Source organism: Gadus macrocephalus, chromosome 1 (genome assembly GCF_031168955.1).
Source record: "Gadus macrocephalus chromosome 1, ASM3116895v1".
Lineage (NCBI taxonomy): Eukaryota > Metazoa > Chordata > Actinopteri > Gadiformes > Gadidae > Gadus > Gadus macrocephalus.
In genome coordinates, this window is record NC_082382.1 from 10,791,296 (window position 1) to 10,809,078 (window position 17,783).

General features: G+C 44.7%; 2 protein-coding genes across 7 annotated transcripts in view; one reads left to right on the top strand and one right to left on the bottom strand.

The window, feature by feature from the left end:
- LOC132467684 (chemokine-like protein TAFA-1) overlaps positions 1-3,067 on the top strand; it is a 20,441-nt gene extending 17,374 nt beyond the window's left edge. For 3 of the 4 annotated variants that reach the window (XM_060065292.1, XM_060065208.1, XM_060065437.1), the window contains 3 exons: positions 1,222-1,346; positions 1,870-1,953; positions 2,144-3,067. In XM_060065292.1, coding sequence (XP_059921275.1) covers positions 1,222-1,346; positions 1,870-1,902 — 158 coding nt within the window. In that variant the 3' untranslated portion in view covers positions 1,903-1,953; positions 2,144-3,067. The remainder of the gene's footprint in view (positions 1-1,221; positions 1,347-1,869; positions 1,954-2,143) is intronic. The other variant, XM_060065368.1, reaches the window with a different exon arrangement.
- Positions 3,068-12,400: 9,333 nt separating this feature from the next.
- Positions 12,401-17,705, bottom strand: LOC132467451 (chemokine-like protein TAFA-2). 3 transcript variants are annotated; one of them, XM_060064950.1, is made up of 5 exons: positions 16,736-17,705; positions 16,116-16,238; positions 15,031-15,204; positions 14,277-14,401; positions 12,401-12,433 (listed from the first exon to the last, which is right to left on the bottom strand). In XM_060064950.1, the coding sequence occupies exons 2-5, from the start codon at positions 16,231-16,233 to the stop codon at positions 12,422-12,424; spliced, it is 429 nt and encodes a 142-aa protein (XP_059920933.1). In that variant the 5' UTR covers positions 16,234-16,238; positions 16,736-17,705; the 3' UTR covers positions 12,401-12,421. The 3 variants fall into 3 exon arrangements, with proteins under 3 accessions (XP_059920933.1, XP_059920857.1, XP_059920779.1); XM_060064874.1 differs by having other exon boundaries at positions 16,826-17,378; XM_060064796.1 differs by lacking the exons at positions 16,116-16,238; positions 16,736-17,705 and having other exon boundaries at positions 15,031-15,899.
- Positions 17,706-17,783: the final 78 nt, after the last annotated feature.

Below are 17,783 nucleotides of genomic sequence, written 5' to 3' on the forward strand. Positions count from 1 at the left end.
TGCTGCTTAAATGTCGGTATGTAATGGTATGGAGTTATTGAAACTTACTACGTGTAAAAAAGACTAGAAATTGAATGTTTATTTTTAAGCCTCGAAAGTTGCACTGGGTGCCTTTAAGGTAGAACCAAACCCAAGAGAAAGAGGCGAGAAAAAGTGCTGGGTTAGGTTGTTCGGAAAGCTGAGAATTTTTCTTTGTGATCGCTCAAGTGAAAATTGTGTATAATAAGAAATTGTCCGCATTTTATCGTGACGTTAAGCTTCAATTAAAAAAAGATACTCGCACTTTCTGAAAGAAGTAAAACACAACTTTTTGTTACCCAAGTTATGTAAAACAGCGCTGTGAATTCCCTCTCCAAAGTCACCCAAGCAACGCCTTGTCTCCGATATGATTAACAATATCTGGAAAAGCATCACACTGGGAATCTGTTACTCCCGGCCCCATAGGGCCCGGGCGGATGTATGCTTTAGTATGCAACCGACAACCGATCGCTGAGGAAAATTGATTTAAGCAAAACACCTCAGGGAGTAGAGAAAGGAGAGAAACATGTAAGCAATCACAGGGAAGAAAAGGGAGAACAAGGCTATGGATTACAAGGCTACCTAATAGACAGTTTATAATCGTTTCATAGATATCCTGTGACAAATGTCTGCCACCACCGGTTCCATTGGCTGCACGCAGCGGACGGGGCACTTAAGGGAAGCCTATTCAGATGTGCATTCGTCTTTAAGGAAACCTTTCACCTTCTGCAGCTTTTATCTTAAATCCCCGCTCGCAAATATTGCCACAATCTCCCGATGCGTACCGTGTGAGGGAATTGGAGATCGCTATCTCTCATTCCCTGACAGATTCCTTTCCTCGGCCGTGTGCTATGTTTAATTTGCATTCTACTTACGCAATCTTCCTGTCTAGTGCTGGAACCGTGGCCTCCATCAACGCCACTTCAACGCTCACCGTGAAACAACACGCTTGTTTCTTAAATAAACCACCGCAAAAACCCTTGCCTTGACTGTGGTCGGCCTACCTGAATCAATAAACGAAATACGTCGTCTAGTGATGCAATCTCGACACGTCGTCCCCCAAAACACTCAAACGAACCCCTTCTAATGAGTGGCTAATAAACGCTGGGTTACGGCCGCTCGTAGGGGCTCTTCTCAAGCTGCCGTAATTAGAGGCACCTAGATGGGCTGGATTGCCATGGCTCTTGTGATTGTCGCCCTCAGCGTCCATCGTAATTGGCAAGTGGTGGTGCGAGATGGAGCCCTGCCTGGAGGGAGAGGAGTGCAAGACGCTGCCCGACAACTCCGGCTGGATGTGCTATGCCGGGAACAAGATCAAAACCACGCGGGTGAGCTAACCCTAAAAGGCCCGACGGCCGCCCCACCAGGCTCGGACCGGCACGAGGCTGGCAGTGGAAGGGCTGCTGTGCTTGTTGTGGTTTTGCGAGCAGCGTGCTGCTGTGGTGAGATGAGTGGTGTGTGTGTGTGTGTGTGTGTGTGTGTGTGTGTGTGTGTGTGTGTGTGTGTGTGTGTGTGTGTGTGTGTGTGTGTGTGTGTGTGTGTGTGTGTGTGTGTGTGTGTGTTGAGCTGTGGTGGAACATGGAGTCTGTTGATGATGTGGGGTTTAAAGGAACACACCGGGCGATCAAGCCGTCGCGAGCGTCTATCTTGGCTTTGCTGTAACAACGTTGTTTGGGGCTCACGCAGATTGTTTTAGCAAAATCGAGACAGGGATTGTGACAGGTTATTTGGGATGTTTTGGTGAAGCCAGGAGAGACGGAGAGATGGGTTGATAGCCCGTCCAGCGCTGTCCTCTGATAACAGCGGTGGGGTTTCAGAGTAATGGTCTGCTGTTTCTTTTTTTGTCTCCAGAACACGCAGCCGGTCACCACGTCAACATATTAACATGTGGAAACATGCAGCAAGGGCGACTCTGGATCAATGGTTTACTCACAGGTCAGCGCATGAGTTACCCTACAATATTACCTTCTGCGTTACTACAATGTTTGACTCAATGTCGACTCATATCTCGTATTCGTCCACACCCATAGCAATGCACGATTATGAATATAACAATGCAACTTTTTGATAAAATTATTGAAGGCCTATACGAACTATGTTAAACTAAACAAATCCATATTTTCAGCACAGTGCCGGGACCAAATAGGACAAAACAAAATATCCAAAACCAGTCAACTTCATGTGCTTCTGGACGAGTGACAGCTCTGCCCAGATTACAGCTCTACCCAGATTGCAGATGAAGATGCAGAACACTGAACGCATCTCCCGCTCCCGGCCGTTATGAACACAGGCACCCAGGGCTGCCTGCTGGGAACATCATCATAAACTCATGTGAGGAGTTTGTTTTCTGCACTTCCTTTTCTTGGACTTTGGAGAAGAGCCTTTTGGAATAACATGTGAAGTGAAACTGACGTCCCTTCTCTGACTGCAGTGATGCGATGGGCATTTTACCACACAGAACTCACAGAGAACGCAGTAGAGTATTTTTCTGTTTGGGTTGAGCTGGTACAATATAGTTTACAGCTCCCTCAGGTTTCTCTCAAGACGTGTGTGTGAAGTGAAATGTTGTAAATAGCTGTTCTTGTAATGTGCTTAAGAAACCTTCTTTGAAATGGGGATGACATATGAATCATTCCAGTCCTAGAATGCATTATTGATCTTCCCTCTAGTTACGAACAACCCAAAGTTCAGTTAGCTCGGAGACATGTTATTGTCCACCGAGCGCATTAACTGCACAACAATGCATTGCGTTAGACGGGGGCGTTTGATCGATACCACTTGTGTGTCTTCATTCTCCGTGTGGTCCCATGTGTCCGTGTTGTGTTTGTGCGCATTTGTTATCACCTTAACTGGCTTTTAACTGAGAAAGTCAATCATACCGAAAGCAGTTGCTTCACCCAAAAAAATGTGATATCAGTCGGTTTTAATTCCTTGAAATGCCTTATTTGTGTCGACGCATTGGAAGAATACTGTGTGACGATGCGACGTCCGTATGTGCTTAAGTCCCTTCACTGCACATTTCTCCTGTAATTAAATGTATATTTTCCAACGGCCTCACGGTGTCCTTTACTACCACCCCATCGGTTTCCGTTCATTGCTAATTTCCCAATGCAGTTTGAAGGCATGCAATCCAACTACCAGTGGTTCCAGCATCACCAGCCCGTCTCCTGATGGCCCAAGATCTAAACGCTGGCTATTGATCCACTCTGAGTGCACTATCAACCCTCACTTTTCGTATCATTTGTAACATCCGTCATTTTAAAAAGCATTCTTCTCCTCACAGCAATGACATGATGGACGAATGATGATGATTATCATTATTAATATTATTGTTATTATTACATCCCTGTGTTGTATTTCTTGCTTTGTGTTGCATGTGACTCATGTTCGGTAACAATGGTGGACAGGAAGAAGGCATCAACGCGTCCCTCAAGGAAGACGAGCAGAAAACCGAGCAGAGGGGGCACACAGACCTAACGGATACAAAGACGCCCCCAGTTTGTACCACATGACCAAGCCCCCCCTCGTTCGTTTGCTCACGGGACGAACACACACCATGAAATTATTTTTGTTGTTTGCTGTTGTCGGCATGCAGGATTTGCTGAATGCAAACAATGTATACAAGATGGCAGCAACAGCGGCGGCGGCGGCGGCGGCAGCGGCGGCAGACGGGCAGAAGAAAGGCATCTCGTATTCTGTCAGTCTTGGGAGAGGCTGTGGTCTGCGACTGCAGGCTCTGATGTCTGACAAGGCGCTGCGCAGCGCTGGGTGATGCTGATGTGGCCTGACGGCTTTTATGATGCATCGGGGTGGACCCATGGGAGTCTGCCTCCCGTGGGGGTTATTCTTCGTATTCTCCCTCCTATTCTTTTACACACATTTCATTCAAAAGTGTCGTCACGCTTGCCCGCTTTTCTTTATTTGTATGTTGACCTTTATCTATTTTTAATTCGCTGGTAATACTTTGCGGCTCGCCGACTGCACAATGTCGGCTCGCCACGGTTTTGTGTGTTAGAGTAGTGCTCAAGTAGTTTGTGATCGTGCGGGTCTGCCAAAAGCGGCACTGTGTGTGATGGAGACACATTATCGTGCGAATAAAAGACACAAAACGTTATTTTAAGTAATAGAAGGCGCGATGGAAGAGTGCAGCAGTGATGTGTGAAATTGCCTGCATCGCCCGTAGAGATTTGGAGCCCATAGAACTGCAGAAAGGACACCTTTTAGGCATAAACATAAACATGTAGAACGAGTTTAGAAAGATGACTCAAACTATTCTTCTCAATGACATTAAGCAAGTGTTGAGATTACCAATTCTAATCACATCCTCAAACACAGAGCTGTCTCCCCCGGCCCTGCGGGACTCTGGGAATTCAAAGTCAAGGTAACAAAGCCCAAACTGGAGTCTAATTCAACCTGACATCAGGTGCCTCCCGCTTCCTCCTCCCCTTCCTTCTCCTCCTAGTCCTCCTTCTCCTCCTCCTCCTCCTCTTCCTTCTCCTTCTCCTCCTAGTCCTCCTTCTCCTCCTCCTCCCCTTCCTTCTCCTTCTCCTCCTCATCTGCATCCCCTTCCTCCCCCTCCTACTCCACCTCCTCTTCCTCCCCCTCCTCCTCCTCATCTGCATCCCCTTCCTCCTCCTCCTACTCCACCTCCTCTTCCTCCCCCTGCTCCTACACCACCCCTTTCTTCCCCTCCTCCATCTATTCCTCCTCCGCCTCCTCTACCTCCCCCTCCTACGCCTCTTCCTCTTCATGCCCCTCCTACCCCACTTCCCCTTCCTCCCCCTCCTCTTCCTCCCTCTCCCCTACTCCTCCTCCTCCCCATCCTCCTCTTCTTCATGCCCCTCCTACACCACCTCCCCTTTTCCCCTCCTCCTACCCTCCCCCCTCCCCTTCCTCCCCCTCCTCCCACTCCCCCCCCCTCCCCCTCTGCAGGCTGTCACCTTAATGATTCATGTAGAGAGCGGCGGCACTTACGTGCCATTTGGACCTCACAGAGGAACAATGCATTGATCACGCACAGCAAACAATGAGGGATGTGCGTGGCGACGTTGGCTCACACGGAGGCACGTCTGAGCCGCGGGCACGCTCAACAGGCTGGGCTGGCCGGGGAGGGGGGGGGGGGGGCTTTACTTTTATTGGTTGTGCCATATTGAGGAGTATAATTATAGTGAGGGGCCTGTAAATGGTTTATATTGCAATTACAGAGCGCCATAGACATAAAATACTAGAAAAAGGTTAATTTCCCAGCATATGAACCTAATCAGATGTGACCATCTGTGAACCCGATATAATTCATTTAAGATTAAGAGGTGTCTTCATGTGGGTCTGTGTGCGCGTGTGTGTGTGTGTGTGTGTGTGTGTGTGTGTGTGTGTGTGTGTGTGTGTGTGTGTGTGTGTGTGTGTGTGTGTGTGTGTGTGTGTGTGTGTGTGTGTGAGTGTGTGTGTAGGAGCAGATGCATATATGTGTGTGTTTAGGTGCAGATGCACATGTGTGTGTGTGTGTATGTGTGTGTGTGTGTGTGTGCGTGTGTGTGTGTGTGTGTGCGCGTGTGTGTGTGTGTGTGTGTGTGAGAGATTGTGTTTATGTGTGTATGTAGGTGAAGGTGCAAATGCGTGACAATTCTTCTGTGTGGGTGCATGCATTCATGTGTGTGTGTACTTTTTTATGTGTGTGTGTGTGTGTGTGTGTGTGTGTGTGTGTGTGTGTGTGTGTGTGTGTGTGTGTGTGTGTGTGTGTGTGTGTGTGTGTGTGTGTGTGTGTGTGTGTGTGTGTGTGTGTGTTGGTCATATGTTGGAGGAGTTGATAGGCTTGCTCATTGCTGCCCTTGTGGAGAAAGAAGTATTTCCAGGGTGCTTGGATGAAACATCATGTCAACCTGGATACAAGCAACCTCTTAAAGCCCAAAGGAGCCCATTTAAAATAGCTTGGTTAAATACAGAGGTAAGCACTGGGATTAAGGGACTAATCAACTTTGGTGGGAGCAGATAACCGTCCAGACGTTTCTCTGAAACAATGTTCTATTTGAGCCGTGTTTTAAATTACTTTGAATAATTGGTTATGGTTAGGGTCATAGTAAAGCATTAAATGTAACGTTTTTTTTACAATGGTCAAAAAACCAATCCATAGAATACCATTGACTAGGCTGTCATCATCACAAAGTGCTCTGTTTAGAGACATCATTGATAGCGAGCTTATCAACAAGCTAATAAATGTTTGCTAATGCTAATGGTTGACGTAGCGCACATACATCATTTTTGCTTTGACTCATTTATTCATTAATTATATTGAATTAATGATGTCAGGGAGGATGGTTTCCTGAATCGATGCCAGTGAAATGAGCATCAGTGCCTGAGTCGTGTCAAACCGTTTTCCCTTACCCATGGTGCATTGCTTTGGGTTATTTTTCTGCCCGCCAATCTGGCCTCACCACATTGCTCTGCTTTAATGGACTCTGACAGTAGATCACAATTACCCATTCAGGACATAATAAAAATAGTTTGCAGAATGAGGCTTTACCCTAATCAGACGCTGAAGTATGCAAGCCACACTGAGTGTGTTAACAGAGGATAGAGCGCCCTTAAATGTATTAAGTCCACACATTGTGTTGGTTATATTTTTCCTCCTTAACCATATCATCTCTAGCTTTGTGGGTGAAAGACGTCAAAGGACAAGCCTCTTGAATAATAATGAAAGAACGGTCTAGTCTACGGATTATTATTAACAATAAACAAATGTTAAAAATCTGGCCTCGTCATTGCATAATAATACACATTAGGAATTGTTTTAAACCAGTTGAAGTGTTATCTGTATTAATGAGGTACTGTATATAAGAAAAGAGGGTTCAGAAATTGGAATATGTTCGGTTGGCGAAACAGTCAATGAAGATGTCTATTCACACACGACTGTGGGCTTCGCAGTGTGAATGTAATGATGTTCGATCGTCAGGATTACAACTTGAAACGCCTTGAAGCAAGTGAAACAATTTTTCCTCCTCGTATGCGTGCGGTAGACAATGAGAGCCTTCAGGGCTTCGCAGCAGGGAAAACATTTCAAAGTGGAGCGTATCGCTAACATGAGAGTAGCAGCACCACTTGGTTGGGTGCACACATTCAGAAGAATCTGCTTTCTTTAATCAAGGCAAACACTCTCAGGAACCCTCCTTATTTACACACAGCCATGGTGAAACACCATATGCATACATGCTTAAATATGGACGCATGAAGATGACCTTCTACGATTTTTTAGGCTAAATGAATGTCGAGCAAACAAGTGTTCATTTAACTATTGTACATTGCTTTATTTGCAATCACGCATATTACCAAAGCAAGTACAACCTCTGAGGCGCGGCGCCGTGGAGCTAGTCTATTACTCTGTAGCCTGGGAAGCTGCCCACAGTTAAAGCAGTCAGGATTAATTAACACCAACAGACACACAGTGACAGGCACAAAAAACTGCACACACACACAAACACCCACACACACGTGCACATGCACACACGCACACACACACATACGCACACACACCCACACACACACAAAAGGGAAAAAACAACAACTGTATCTCTATAGAAGGAAAAGGCTGTTAAAAAATGCCATTGCATTTGTGGATGCCCCAGAAAGTAGTGCTTTGTAACATGGCTGTACGCTGTACCCAGTCGAGACCGCAGCTGACAGGAAACACAGAGGCTTGAGTTATTTTTCATTGTTCATATCGTAGACTGAAAAATCACTATCCAATCCTTCTGTTGGATTCTGCTCCTGATGGTGGTGGGGGGGGGGGGGGGGGACTTCTCTCTGATACAAATGCATGCTGCCTTGAGAACTTATAATTCTAGATACTTGCCTCAGTTTTCTTCTCAGAGCCCGTTCTTCTTATCTGGTTCAGAGTAGAAGTGTGGTGTTTTAATAGGACAACGGGGAGAGGGGCCCCTAAAGCTTTTTCATCTTATCAATCCTACACTTGTTTTCAGCTTAATTTTGTAGATCGCATCCCCCCCCCCCCATCCTTTCAAGATGGCCGAGTATTAATCACTTCATCTTCCAAAGTGCGCCTCTCGCTTTAATAAAGCCTGTTTGACTGGTCTGAAATATATATAAAAAGGCTAAAGGCCACTGAAGCATTCAGAGCCAGGGGCGCTTTCGTAATAAGTTGCCAGGGGGACATTACCCAACTCTACTGGAGACACACGAGTGAACCTCACCTAATATGTGATGTCATGCTGATAAGAAGCAGCAGCAGGGATGACCTGGAAAAATGAGCCGTGAGGAGGGTGTTATGAATACGGGCACGTTGCGGTGCTGGAGAAACACAAGCAGCATTTGCATAAGACTCAGGAGATTCAAAGGGATGTTGAATGTTACTTAGTTGGGTTTTAATTCAAATGAGCCCTCATTTAAAAAAGGTCTTGCATTCATTTACACATTAGACAGATACTGCTTGGATAATCTTGTAATTGTTTCAGATGTTACAAACTTTAACAGTCATAAAGCGTTGAGGACCCTGAATTCATGACATAGCCTAAAATTAATTGAATCTAATTGAAAATATGAATAATATTAAAAAATATATATATATTTTGACCATGTTTAATCTGGCCTTTGCCTATCACAGAATATTGATAATGAGTTCCACCACATTATCAATATTATAGATATTTCTTTTAAACCAGTTACAGTGTTCATCTTTAAAATTATGATAAAAAAAACACCAGGGTTGAGAAAGTGGAATATGTTTGGCTTGAAAACAGTTGACAATAAATGGGCCCATTTTATGGTGGTGGAGAAGCAGTTGTATAAGACTCAGGGGTGCAGAGGGTTTGTAATGTAATCTTGTTATGTTTAATTCAAATAAGACCTAATTTAAAAAAGACCAGCATTCCTTTTTACATTTAATCCGTCTTGGGTTGATCAAAGTGTGATGCTCTCAGACGATCGTTACAAACACGTAAAGACCATCACAGTATAAGTACATACATCAACTGCATGTATACAATGTATATTGTATAGCCTATGCAAAAGGGTCATTTAAAAGCAGCTGCTATCGCGCTTTGTGTAGCGCATAGAAGCCGGACCCGTTCAACACAGATCCACAACTCCCAGTGAATTCATTCTGCTAAGCCACAACAACCTTGTCTGACTCTGAAGGATCGCCACAAGTTGGTAATTCCTTGAAAGTCGTTCTTATCAACTCCTAAATCAACCGCGAGGAACGCCGTGGGAATCTCAGAGCGTCTATCTCGATCTTAAATGGGAATAAGTGAATCCAAATAAGTGTCTAAACCAGTGGCAGTGTGGAGCACTCGGGGAGGAATACAGATAGCTAAGCCGACCCTGGGTTCCTGCACAAGACATTTATCCGTTAAAAAATTAACCGACAATTAAACTTTAAAATATTTAAGGGAGGCCGGTAAGAGAGCAAAGGAAAACCATCCATAAATCATAGCGCTAAGACTGCGCAGCGACAATAGGCCGACCAAATTGCCTTCCGAGATGTTTGAAACACTAGATGTCCTCCTCTAGGAATCCGTAAACATCATTAACTTATTTTGACAGCACTCCGGGGAAAGCCACCGGCGTATAAGACACTCTGAAGACGCTCCAAACAAAAGTAATATTCAGATATAAAAATGAATGAGCGTTTCCGCGGTGACCTAAGGACGGGTCAATGTGGATCTCTCATTTCCTTATGCCGATGATCATGGATGATAGATCGTTGGGATCCATCTTCTGTGTGATGGTAATACTGAGATCGATAGACACGTTCATTGATAGGCCTAAATGCATGGCAGGAATCACACGACAAGCCTGTATGAGTTACAGTGACACTGAGGCACTAATAATAGTGTTCAATATATTGACCGATTCAGAATATCCTGGTGTGATCGCACGGCTACAATGAGGAGAACGATCTTGGATTATTGATGATGGTCAGTCACCCTAGAATATATCATTACTACCACTGCCAAGGAAGTTAGGTTTCATCGCATTGCGTCGTCTCTGTACCTGTAGTCAGTGCAACGACAATACAATTTAATTTAATCAAATATTTATAATCTAATTGTATTTTGCCCTGTGTCTGTGTGTCTCTCCGTGGGATATCTTAAAATGTTGAGCACTGATTTGCATCAGATTTGGTGGGTAAATTGGTAATGGGCCAATTTAGAAGTGATGAATGTTTCATGCCAATCTACTGTATACAAAGGGGACGTGTCAGCGGGCCTGACATGTGTCTGTGAGAGTGAGGTCTCCAAAAGTTGAGCACGAATTGGTCCAAATTGAGTTGGCAGGTTGGTTATGTGCCAAGTAAGACGTGATTCTTCATGCCAATCAGCCATATGGGGGCGTGGACATGAAATATTACAAAGAGGTGCATAACTTAACATAGATTCACCATCGGCAAAGAAATGTCCTTAAACATTTTTCAAGGGTTCATGATTGTTGGGTGACCTCCCCTAGCCCGCCCACTTCCGGTTTTCATTAAAATCTCTAACTTTGCCCTCATGGGGTGTCACCAGACTCAGCTCAGAGCAGCCAACAGGCTTCCTCCAATCCAGGCTCAGTTCTACCTAGATGATTTATTGATTTCTTGGCGGAGGTCTTTGCATTACTGAGCATCTTTTAATTATACTATTGTGGAATATTTCAAGAAGAGGAGAAACATGGCCAACTACTGTCAAGTTGTCCAGGCAAAACGCCCTGGCAAAACAGTCAAAGCGACAGTTGTTGTTGTCGCTTTCAGTTGTTGCTCTGTGTAATTATAATTAACAGCGTGTTACATCACACAAACATAATGCTCCAAACAGCACATTTAAGCGTTATTAAATCTATTCACAGGGGATGGAGGGAGCCGGTGAAAGAGAAGCAATCATATTGTTCTCAAACAGAGGGCCAAGCGTTCTCACCGTAAACGCTTCTTGTTTTGTTGTTGCAGTTGCCGGCTACCATTTTGATCAGGAAACGTAGTCTCCTGCGTTCCTAGCCTTCTCCCCCAGCTACCACTAAACCCCTCGTCCTCACCACAGGAGCTCAGTTTAGAGAGACAAACAAAAGCATGATGTAAATACTCAGTGCACTGAAGGGGCTCTCCCTCTCTCTCCGTCTCTCCCTTTCTCCCTGCGATTTGCATTTCAAACAGCCCTTGTTTTGCATTCCACCACTCTATGTATGTGTGTGTGTGTGTGTGTGTGTGTGTGTGTGTGTGTGTGTGTGTGTGTGTGTGTGTGTGTGTGCGTGTGTGTGAGCGAGTGTGAGTGTGTGATTGTGTGTGTGTGTGTGTGTGTGTGTGTGTGTGTGTGTGTGTGTGTGTGTGTGTGTGTGTGTGTGTGTGTGTGTGTGTGTGTGTGTGTGTGTGCTCCTTGCCGTCACAGACGTGCAGGTGGTGGCCTGTCCACTCGTCTAAGTCGACAAAAAACAGATTGCATGTGTGTGTGTGTGTGTGTGTGTGTGTGTGTGTATGTATGTGGGTTTGCATGCATGTACACGCTTGTGGATGTGTCTTTATGTGTGTGTGTGTGTGTGTGTGTATGTGTGTGTGTGTGTGTGTGTGTGTGTGTGTGTGTGTGTGTGTGTGTGTGTGTGTGTGTGTGTGTGCGTGTGGTTGTGTGCAAGTGTATTACACACACACACAGTCGCACAGATTGTCTTGGAGCCTGTGTGTTCCTGCTTGTTTGTGGTAAGAACATCTGGTGAGAGGACCTGGTGTCCCAAACAAAGAAACACATTTCCAAAGTCCCCTCACTCCCACCGGTGCCTCTGCTTATTACCGGTAATCAAAAATGTTCGCCATCGCTCCGTTCCAATAAGTCGGGGGAAAGCACATCCAGCGTTCTGAGAGTAGTCCAGAAAGAGAAATCTCTCTTTAAACGTCCTGCCAGCTCCCCCAGTCCAAACCCTGATTGAGTGGCTGGCCACGTGCCAGGCCTATCTATGGCTGGAACCACCGAGGACTGCTGTTGGCGAGGCTGAGCCCGGAGGAGCCGCGCCTCGGACCACAGAGGAACCCGAGCGCGCCACTCGAGCCGCCGCCCCGCGGTCGGTCCTTAATGGACTCATCAGACGTCAGCTTCATAACCACGATACAGAAACACACCGAAAGAATGTAAAAGGAAACCGAGGAGGAGTGCGGGGTGGTGGTGGTAGTGACCAGGTACACGTCCCCCGGGGGGGGGGGGGGGGGGAGGGGTTGGTCGATCCAGGCCGACGGGAGCCGACGGATCGGCAGTTTTGGATCCGTCCTGGAGGCCTTGTTGAGAGGAGCTTGTGTTCCTGACGGGGGTGTCGGGTGGGGGCTCCCTGTTGGGTACAGTGTGGTGGTAGTTTGTTGAGACGACGGCAGGGAGTTGAGGCTGACTTGCAGAAGAGTAAAAGCTGACTTGCAGAAGAGTAGAACCTGAGACCCGTCTCCCTACCGTGCCACCTGGAAAAGGAAGAGAAGAACTATGAGTTTCATAAACAGGGATATATCTGTTTTTGAGCGACACATTTGTTGAACATATACATTCAGTGGAGTATATATATTTCGGGGCACACATTTTGAACATCAAACACTTCATTAAGTGCATTCTGCTGATTTCTTTTGGCACCAATTTGTGCCATTTCTGCATTCAGTTCTTATTTTATGCTGGAGATGTTTTTATTTATGTAAAGGAAACACAAAATTCAGGCTCTCAGGCATTCTGTATCACTTTCAAATATTTAGTCTTCTGTATAAAATATATATTTTCCCTACTGAGTCTACACACATATAGGCAAGATTTACTCCTGTGTCCTCTATTGTTCTTTGTCTTTTGGTTAGAGAACTTTGTGTTTGGGGAGTAAAAAAATAACTGTTCTAAAGAAAAAAGACCTGCCAATGCCCCTGTCAGAGGCATTGTTGCGTCTATGAGTAGCATAAAAGCATTTCTTTCATGATAACAAATGCTTGATTTTTCAGCTTCCTTCACTGCATCCCCCTAAAATCTATGCCACTGCGTTCATTCATGTATAGATAGATAGATTTAACCCTGAACCTAAGATTTTAAGTCACATCATATCAATAAACACTCAAAACAATCCACTGTTCTATTCTGATGGTAATACAATCTAGTCCGTCACTGTTGCTGACCGACCCCACAGGATATTGCCAGCTAGCGCTCAAAGATCACATTCCACGCTCGCAAAAAAAGAACAAATGCTGACGCCTAACTTTCTCCTTTAATCGCATTTGGAGGCTAAAAAACAAAGAATACCGTAATTTATCGCCCCTGCTGTCAAATTCAATGACAATGATTGCACCGATTTTCAGTACTCTGCAGTAGGTTGGTTTACATTTTGAGAAACATCTTCATTCATGTTGTTCCCCTTGGCCCTATCATTCAGCAGATTATAGAATTAGGCTCGACTGAGCCCACTGTGCCTTGCTGAAGAGCAGCAGGGCTCGTACTCTGCCAGTGGGAGCTGGGAACGGTGATTACGGCAGATTGGGGGGAATCTTCTGAACATCAAAGCAGGGCTTACTAAGAGGAGCTCTTGGTGTCGGCCCTATCTTGTTTTGCACTGTATGCTAAGTGCGTTAAACATTAGCCGATATTTATACTGTCGCCTCAAATTATCGGTCCTTAGGCCTTGACACACACACATATATATATATATATATATATATATATATATGTATATATATATATATATGTATATATATATATATATATATATATATATATATATATATATATACATACATATATATATATATATATATATATATACATACATATATATATATATGTTTGATGGTCGAGTTATATATAAATATATTATATATATATATATATATATATATGTGTGTATATATTATACACATATATATGTTTGACATATCTATATAATTATTTTCTTTTACTGTTCGTATATTTTTCAAATATACAGTATATTCTTATATACTATATATATTTATCTATTTGTTGTCTTTATTACATAATTTGTGTTTGACAGGGACAGCGCTCAGTAAAACCGTCCTGTAAATGGGTCAGAGGGAGCGGCGACGGCTAGTGACATTTGCAGCCCCGGGGCAGTACAGTAAAACACTCTATGTCAAATAAATGGACATTATGAGTACAACTCTTATGGACAGACGCCAGGGTGGTTGTCTTTTGGTGGCCCTCTGTTTCCATGTCTTGACTGGTGTGATGGTCCAGTGCCTTGGCTTTATTGAAAGGCACCTTATAATTATGATTGTTATTATTAATGTTATTATTGGACAGTGGGCCCAGACGGCCCCTCACCTTGGTGGTCTTCACTTTATTCCCGGAGATGCAGGACCAGCCGGTGAGGTCGGGGAGAACCCGACACTCCTCATCCGCCAGACACGGCTCCATCCTACACCACCACTTCTGCTGCACGATGGAGGCTGAGGCCCAGACACACGCACACACATACACACACGAGGAAACACACACACACACACACACACACACACACACACACACACACACACGCATGCACACACACACATGCACGCCCGCACACACGCACACACACAGAAACACACACACACACACACACACACACACACACACACAGAAACACACACACATGCGCGCACAAACACGCAGGCATCAACACAGGTTGTTTGTACATGTATTTAGGGTTAATACAAAATCAATACCAACACTTCAATCGTATCTTCAAATTCTGGCTGGTCATTTGACAGCCTCCCCCCCCTGTCCCCAGTCCCCCCCTCGTCCCCTACCCCCCAGACACACACACACACACACACACACACACACACACACACACACACACACACACACACACACACACACACACACACACACACACACACACACACACACACACACACACACACACACATCTGTGACCTCTAGATGCCTTTACCATGACGGTCAATGAATAACCCATGTCCCTGCCCCCCTAAAATAAGAAAAACACAGCTTCAAGCTGCTCCTCAGATCACCATCCGAGCAGCAGCCTCGGGGGCCGTGCTGGCGGGGGGGGCGGTCTGGTCGGGCGAGTTACCTTCAACACAAGAGGGCGAGGCTCTGGTGGTGCCGGCCACTTGTCCCGGGAAGCAGGAGCACTTGACCGTCTGAGAGCGCTCCTCTATCTGTCTCCGGTTGCAGCAGCGGTGGGCCGCCACCACTTCACAGGTCCCTGTCCTCTGCTCCATCCTCGTCCTCCCCTCTGCCCGCCCTGCCGCCATGTTGGAGAGGGGGGGATAATGACGAGGGCCTGTAATGATCACCTGACCCCCAGCTACTGGCCGATAGATCGGACCACTCAGCAGGTTAAAGAATTCGGGGTTACACATTAAAAAAAATTGCTTGTCTCTGTTGATTTTTTTGACTTGCTCTAAAAGTGAATTTCGGACCCTGGCAAGGTTCATCATCATCATCATCATCATCATCATCATCATCATCATCATCATCATCATCATCATCATCATCATCCTCATCAAGATCATCATCATCATCGTCGTCTTCATCATCAAGATCATCATCATCAGTATCACCCTGATCATTAGCAACATCATAGTCAGGGACAATACAGCTGTGATGCATTGGCTATTGTCCATTTGCAACCACATCTTCCAAGATGTTAGACTTGAGTTCTAACATCGAGAGTTCGAGTTCGATTTTGAGCTGTTGTTATGGAGCCACACCGCCCCCATGTGGTCGAAGAGAGAAGCCCAGCCTACTTATGATTCTCCGTCGGTCTACTCTGCTCTGAAACGATGCTGAGGGACAGCCGACTCAAGCAGCTGTTGGACCTTTGGAAATGTAATGCTAAACAACGTGTGTTGAATCTTTGGTAGAGGAAACAATCATAAAAGGTATTAAAAAACTAATATGAATCAGAAAACGATCAGCTGATGGTGGTTCATAAATTTCTTTAAAATAACATATATATATATATATGTACATGTATTACTACAACGCCAATCTCCTGGGGGAACAGTTCAGCAGACAGGTGTCTCCAGCAGCTGTCTCCAGCGCTACCACACCTACCATCCATCTTTTACCACCCGTCTCCTACAGGGACCAGGGCTATGATGACCAGGACCTGTAATAGGTCCCTCTGGGAGCGGTGTGGTGTGGACCTACCGGTGGGTCCCCGTAGGCCCTGGTTGCCACTGGACACTGCCTCTCCACAGAGGCTCAGCAGACAGAGAGCCAGCAGGACCCCACTGAACAGCTCCGTTAACCTGGAGTCAAGCTTCATTGTGCCTGCCAGTTAAGAAAGACACATACATAAATACAGATACAGGAAGATATAGTTCATTTTTAAAGCAAGTATTGTCCTTTGAATGCAATATTGTATGCTCAAGGTTTTCTCTATGTATTGTTAAGTTAATGATAAACTGGATTGATTGAAAGATAAGATCTCTCCAAAGGGGAATATTGAACTTAATCATAAGTAAGGATGAATGAAATGATCAGCATCTGTTTTTTTCACAGGCTAGGCCTAACACAAACTATAGTTATTGCATCGAATTGATTATTATATTAGATTATATATATTATATTGATTATTTGATAAGCTTAAATTTGCATTTCGTACAGTAGAGCATTTCACTCTTTGACATTGCACAAAACAATCAACTCTTATTTTTGTGAAAAAAAACGCACATACAAATCACTGTTAATGACGTTGGCCTATTCATAATTAGTAACATACATTAAAACACAATTTTGAACAGCACCGAACAGAGCAATTAGCCTACATCAGTTAGAAGTCCTTTCTTGGCTCCAGCGGATATTTGTTTAGCCATCAGCATGCGTCAACTAGGATACAAATCACTTCCAACACATACCTCCTCTGGTCCGATGGATGGAGTTAATAATAGTACCACCGCGTTCAAGTTGTGTGACATCCTGTTATCACTCCATACACTACATGACGGGGCGCAGCCCAGCAGGTGGTCTTAGAAGTTCTTCGTGTGTGTGCGTGTGGTTGTGTGCTCTCGTGTCTGGCGTCTGTGTGTGCGTGTGTGCGTTTGTGTGTGTGTGTGAACCGCGGGTGGAGACTTGAGACGATATGACGACGGAAGTGAAGTAGTAATCCAAGTACGCACACATGATTTACATACAAAAAAAAGAACAAAATGTTTAGATATAAAGCGTATGTCCACCCCGGTCAGTGGGATCATGCTATAGTGGTGGTTTGTATGACACACTGTTGATCTGTGATTACAGCACAATCCCTCTGATTTAGCAGCTTCCTCATCTCATCATTGAGAGAAACTTAATCAAGGAAGAAACCATCTGTTTCATAGACTATGCGGCCACTTTCATTATATTTAAGAAGCTTACGTGCGTATTTGGCACGGGGGCGTCTGTTTTATCCGGGTATCACGCAGCTGTGAACAGACGGGTGAGGTGGTGGGGCTATATACGTTCACAACCGCTGACATTACCTAATTGTGTGTTTTTGCTCTTCCATTTCAAAATGGGTTTACCTTGTGCTATATATCTGTGTTTGTAATGTTGGGCTTATTTCGTTTCTCAAATCACACTGGTTTACAACGTTTAAACCTTCTAAATGCTCAAACACTGAGCTTACTACAGAAAAAAATTAACAGAAGTTTTATGTACAGGCTTTACAGAATTTAAATAGCAGATTTCTTGTTATGAGGTATTAACAAAAAAAACTGATTACTGGTGTTTCATAATAGTGATCACCTGGTGTTGGTCTTAACTCTGTAGCATGTACCTACGACAATATCCGAAAATTAAAAGCTGTTATAAATAAGTTGTTTAAATTGAAGTATA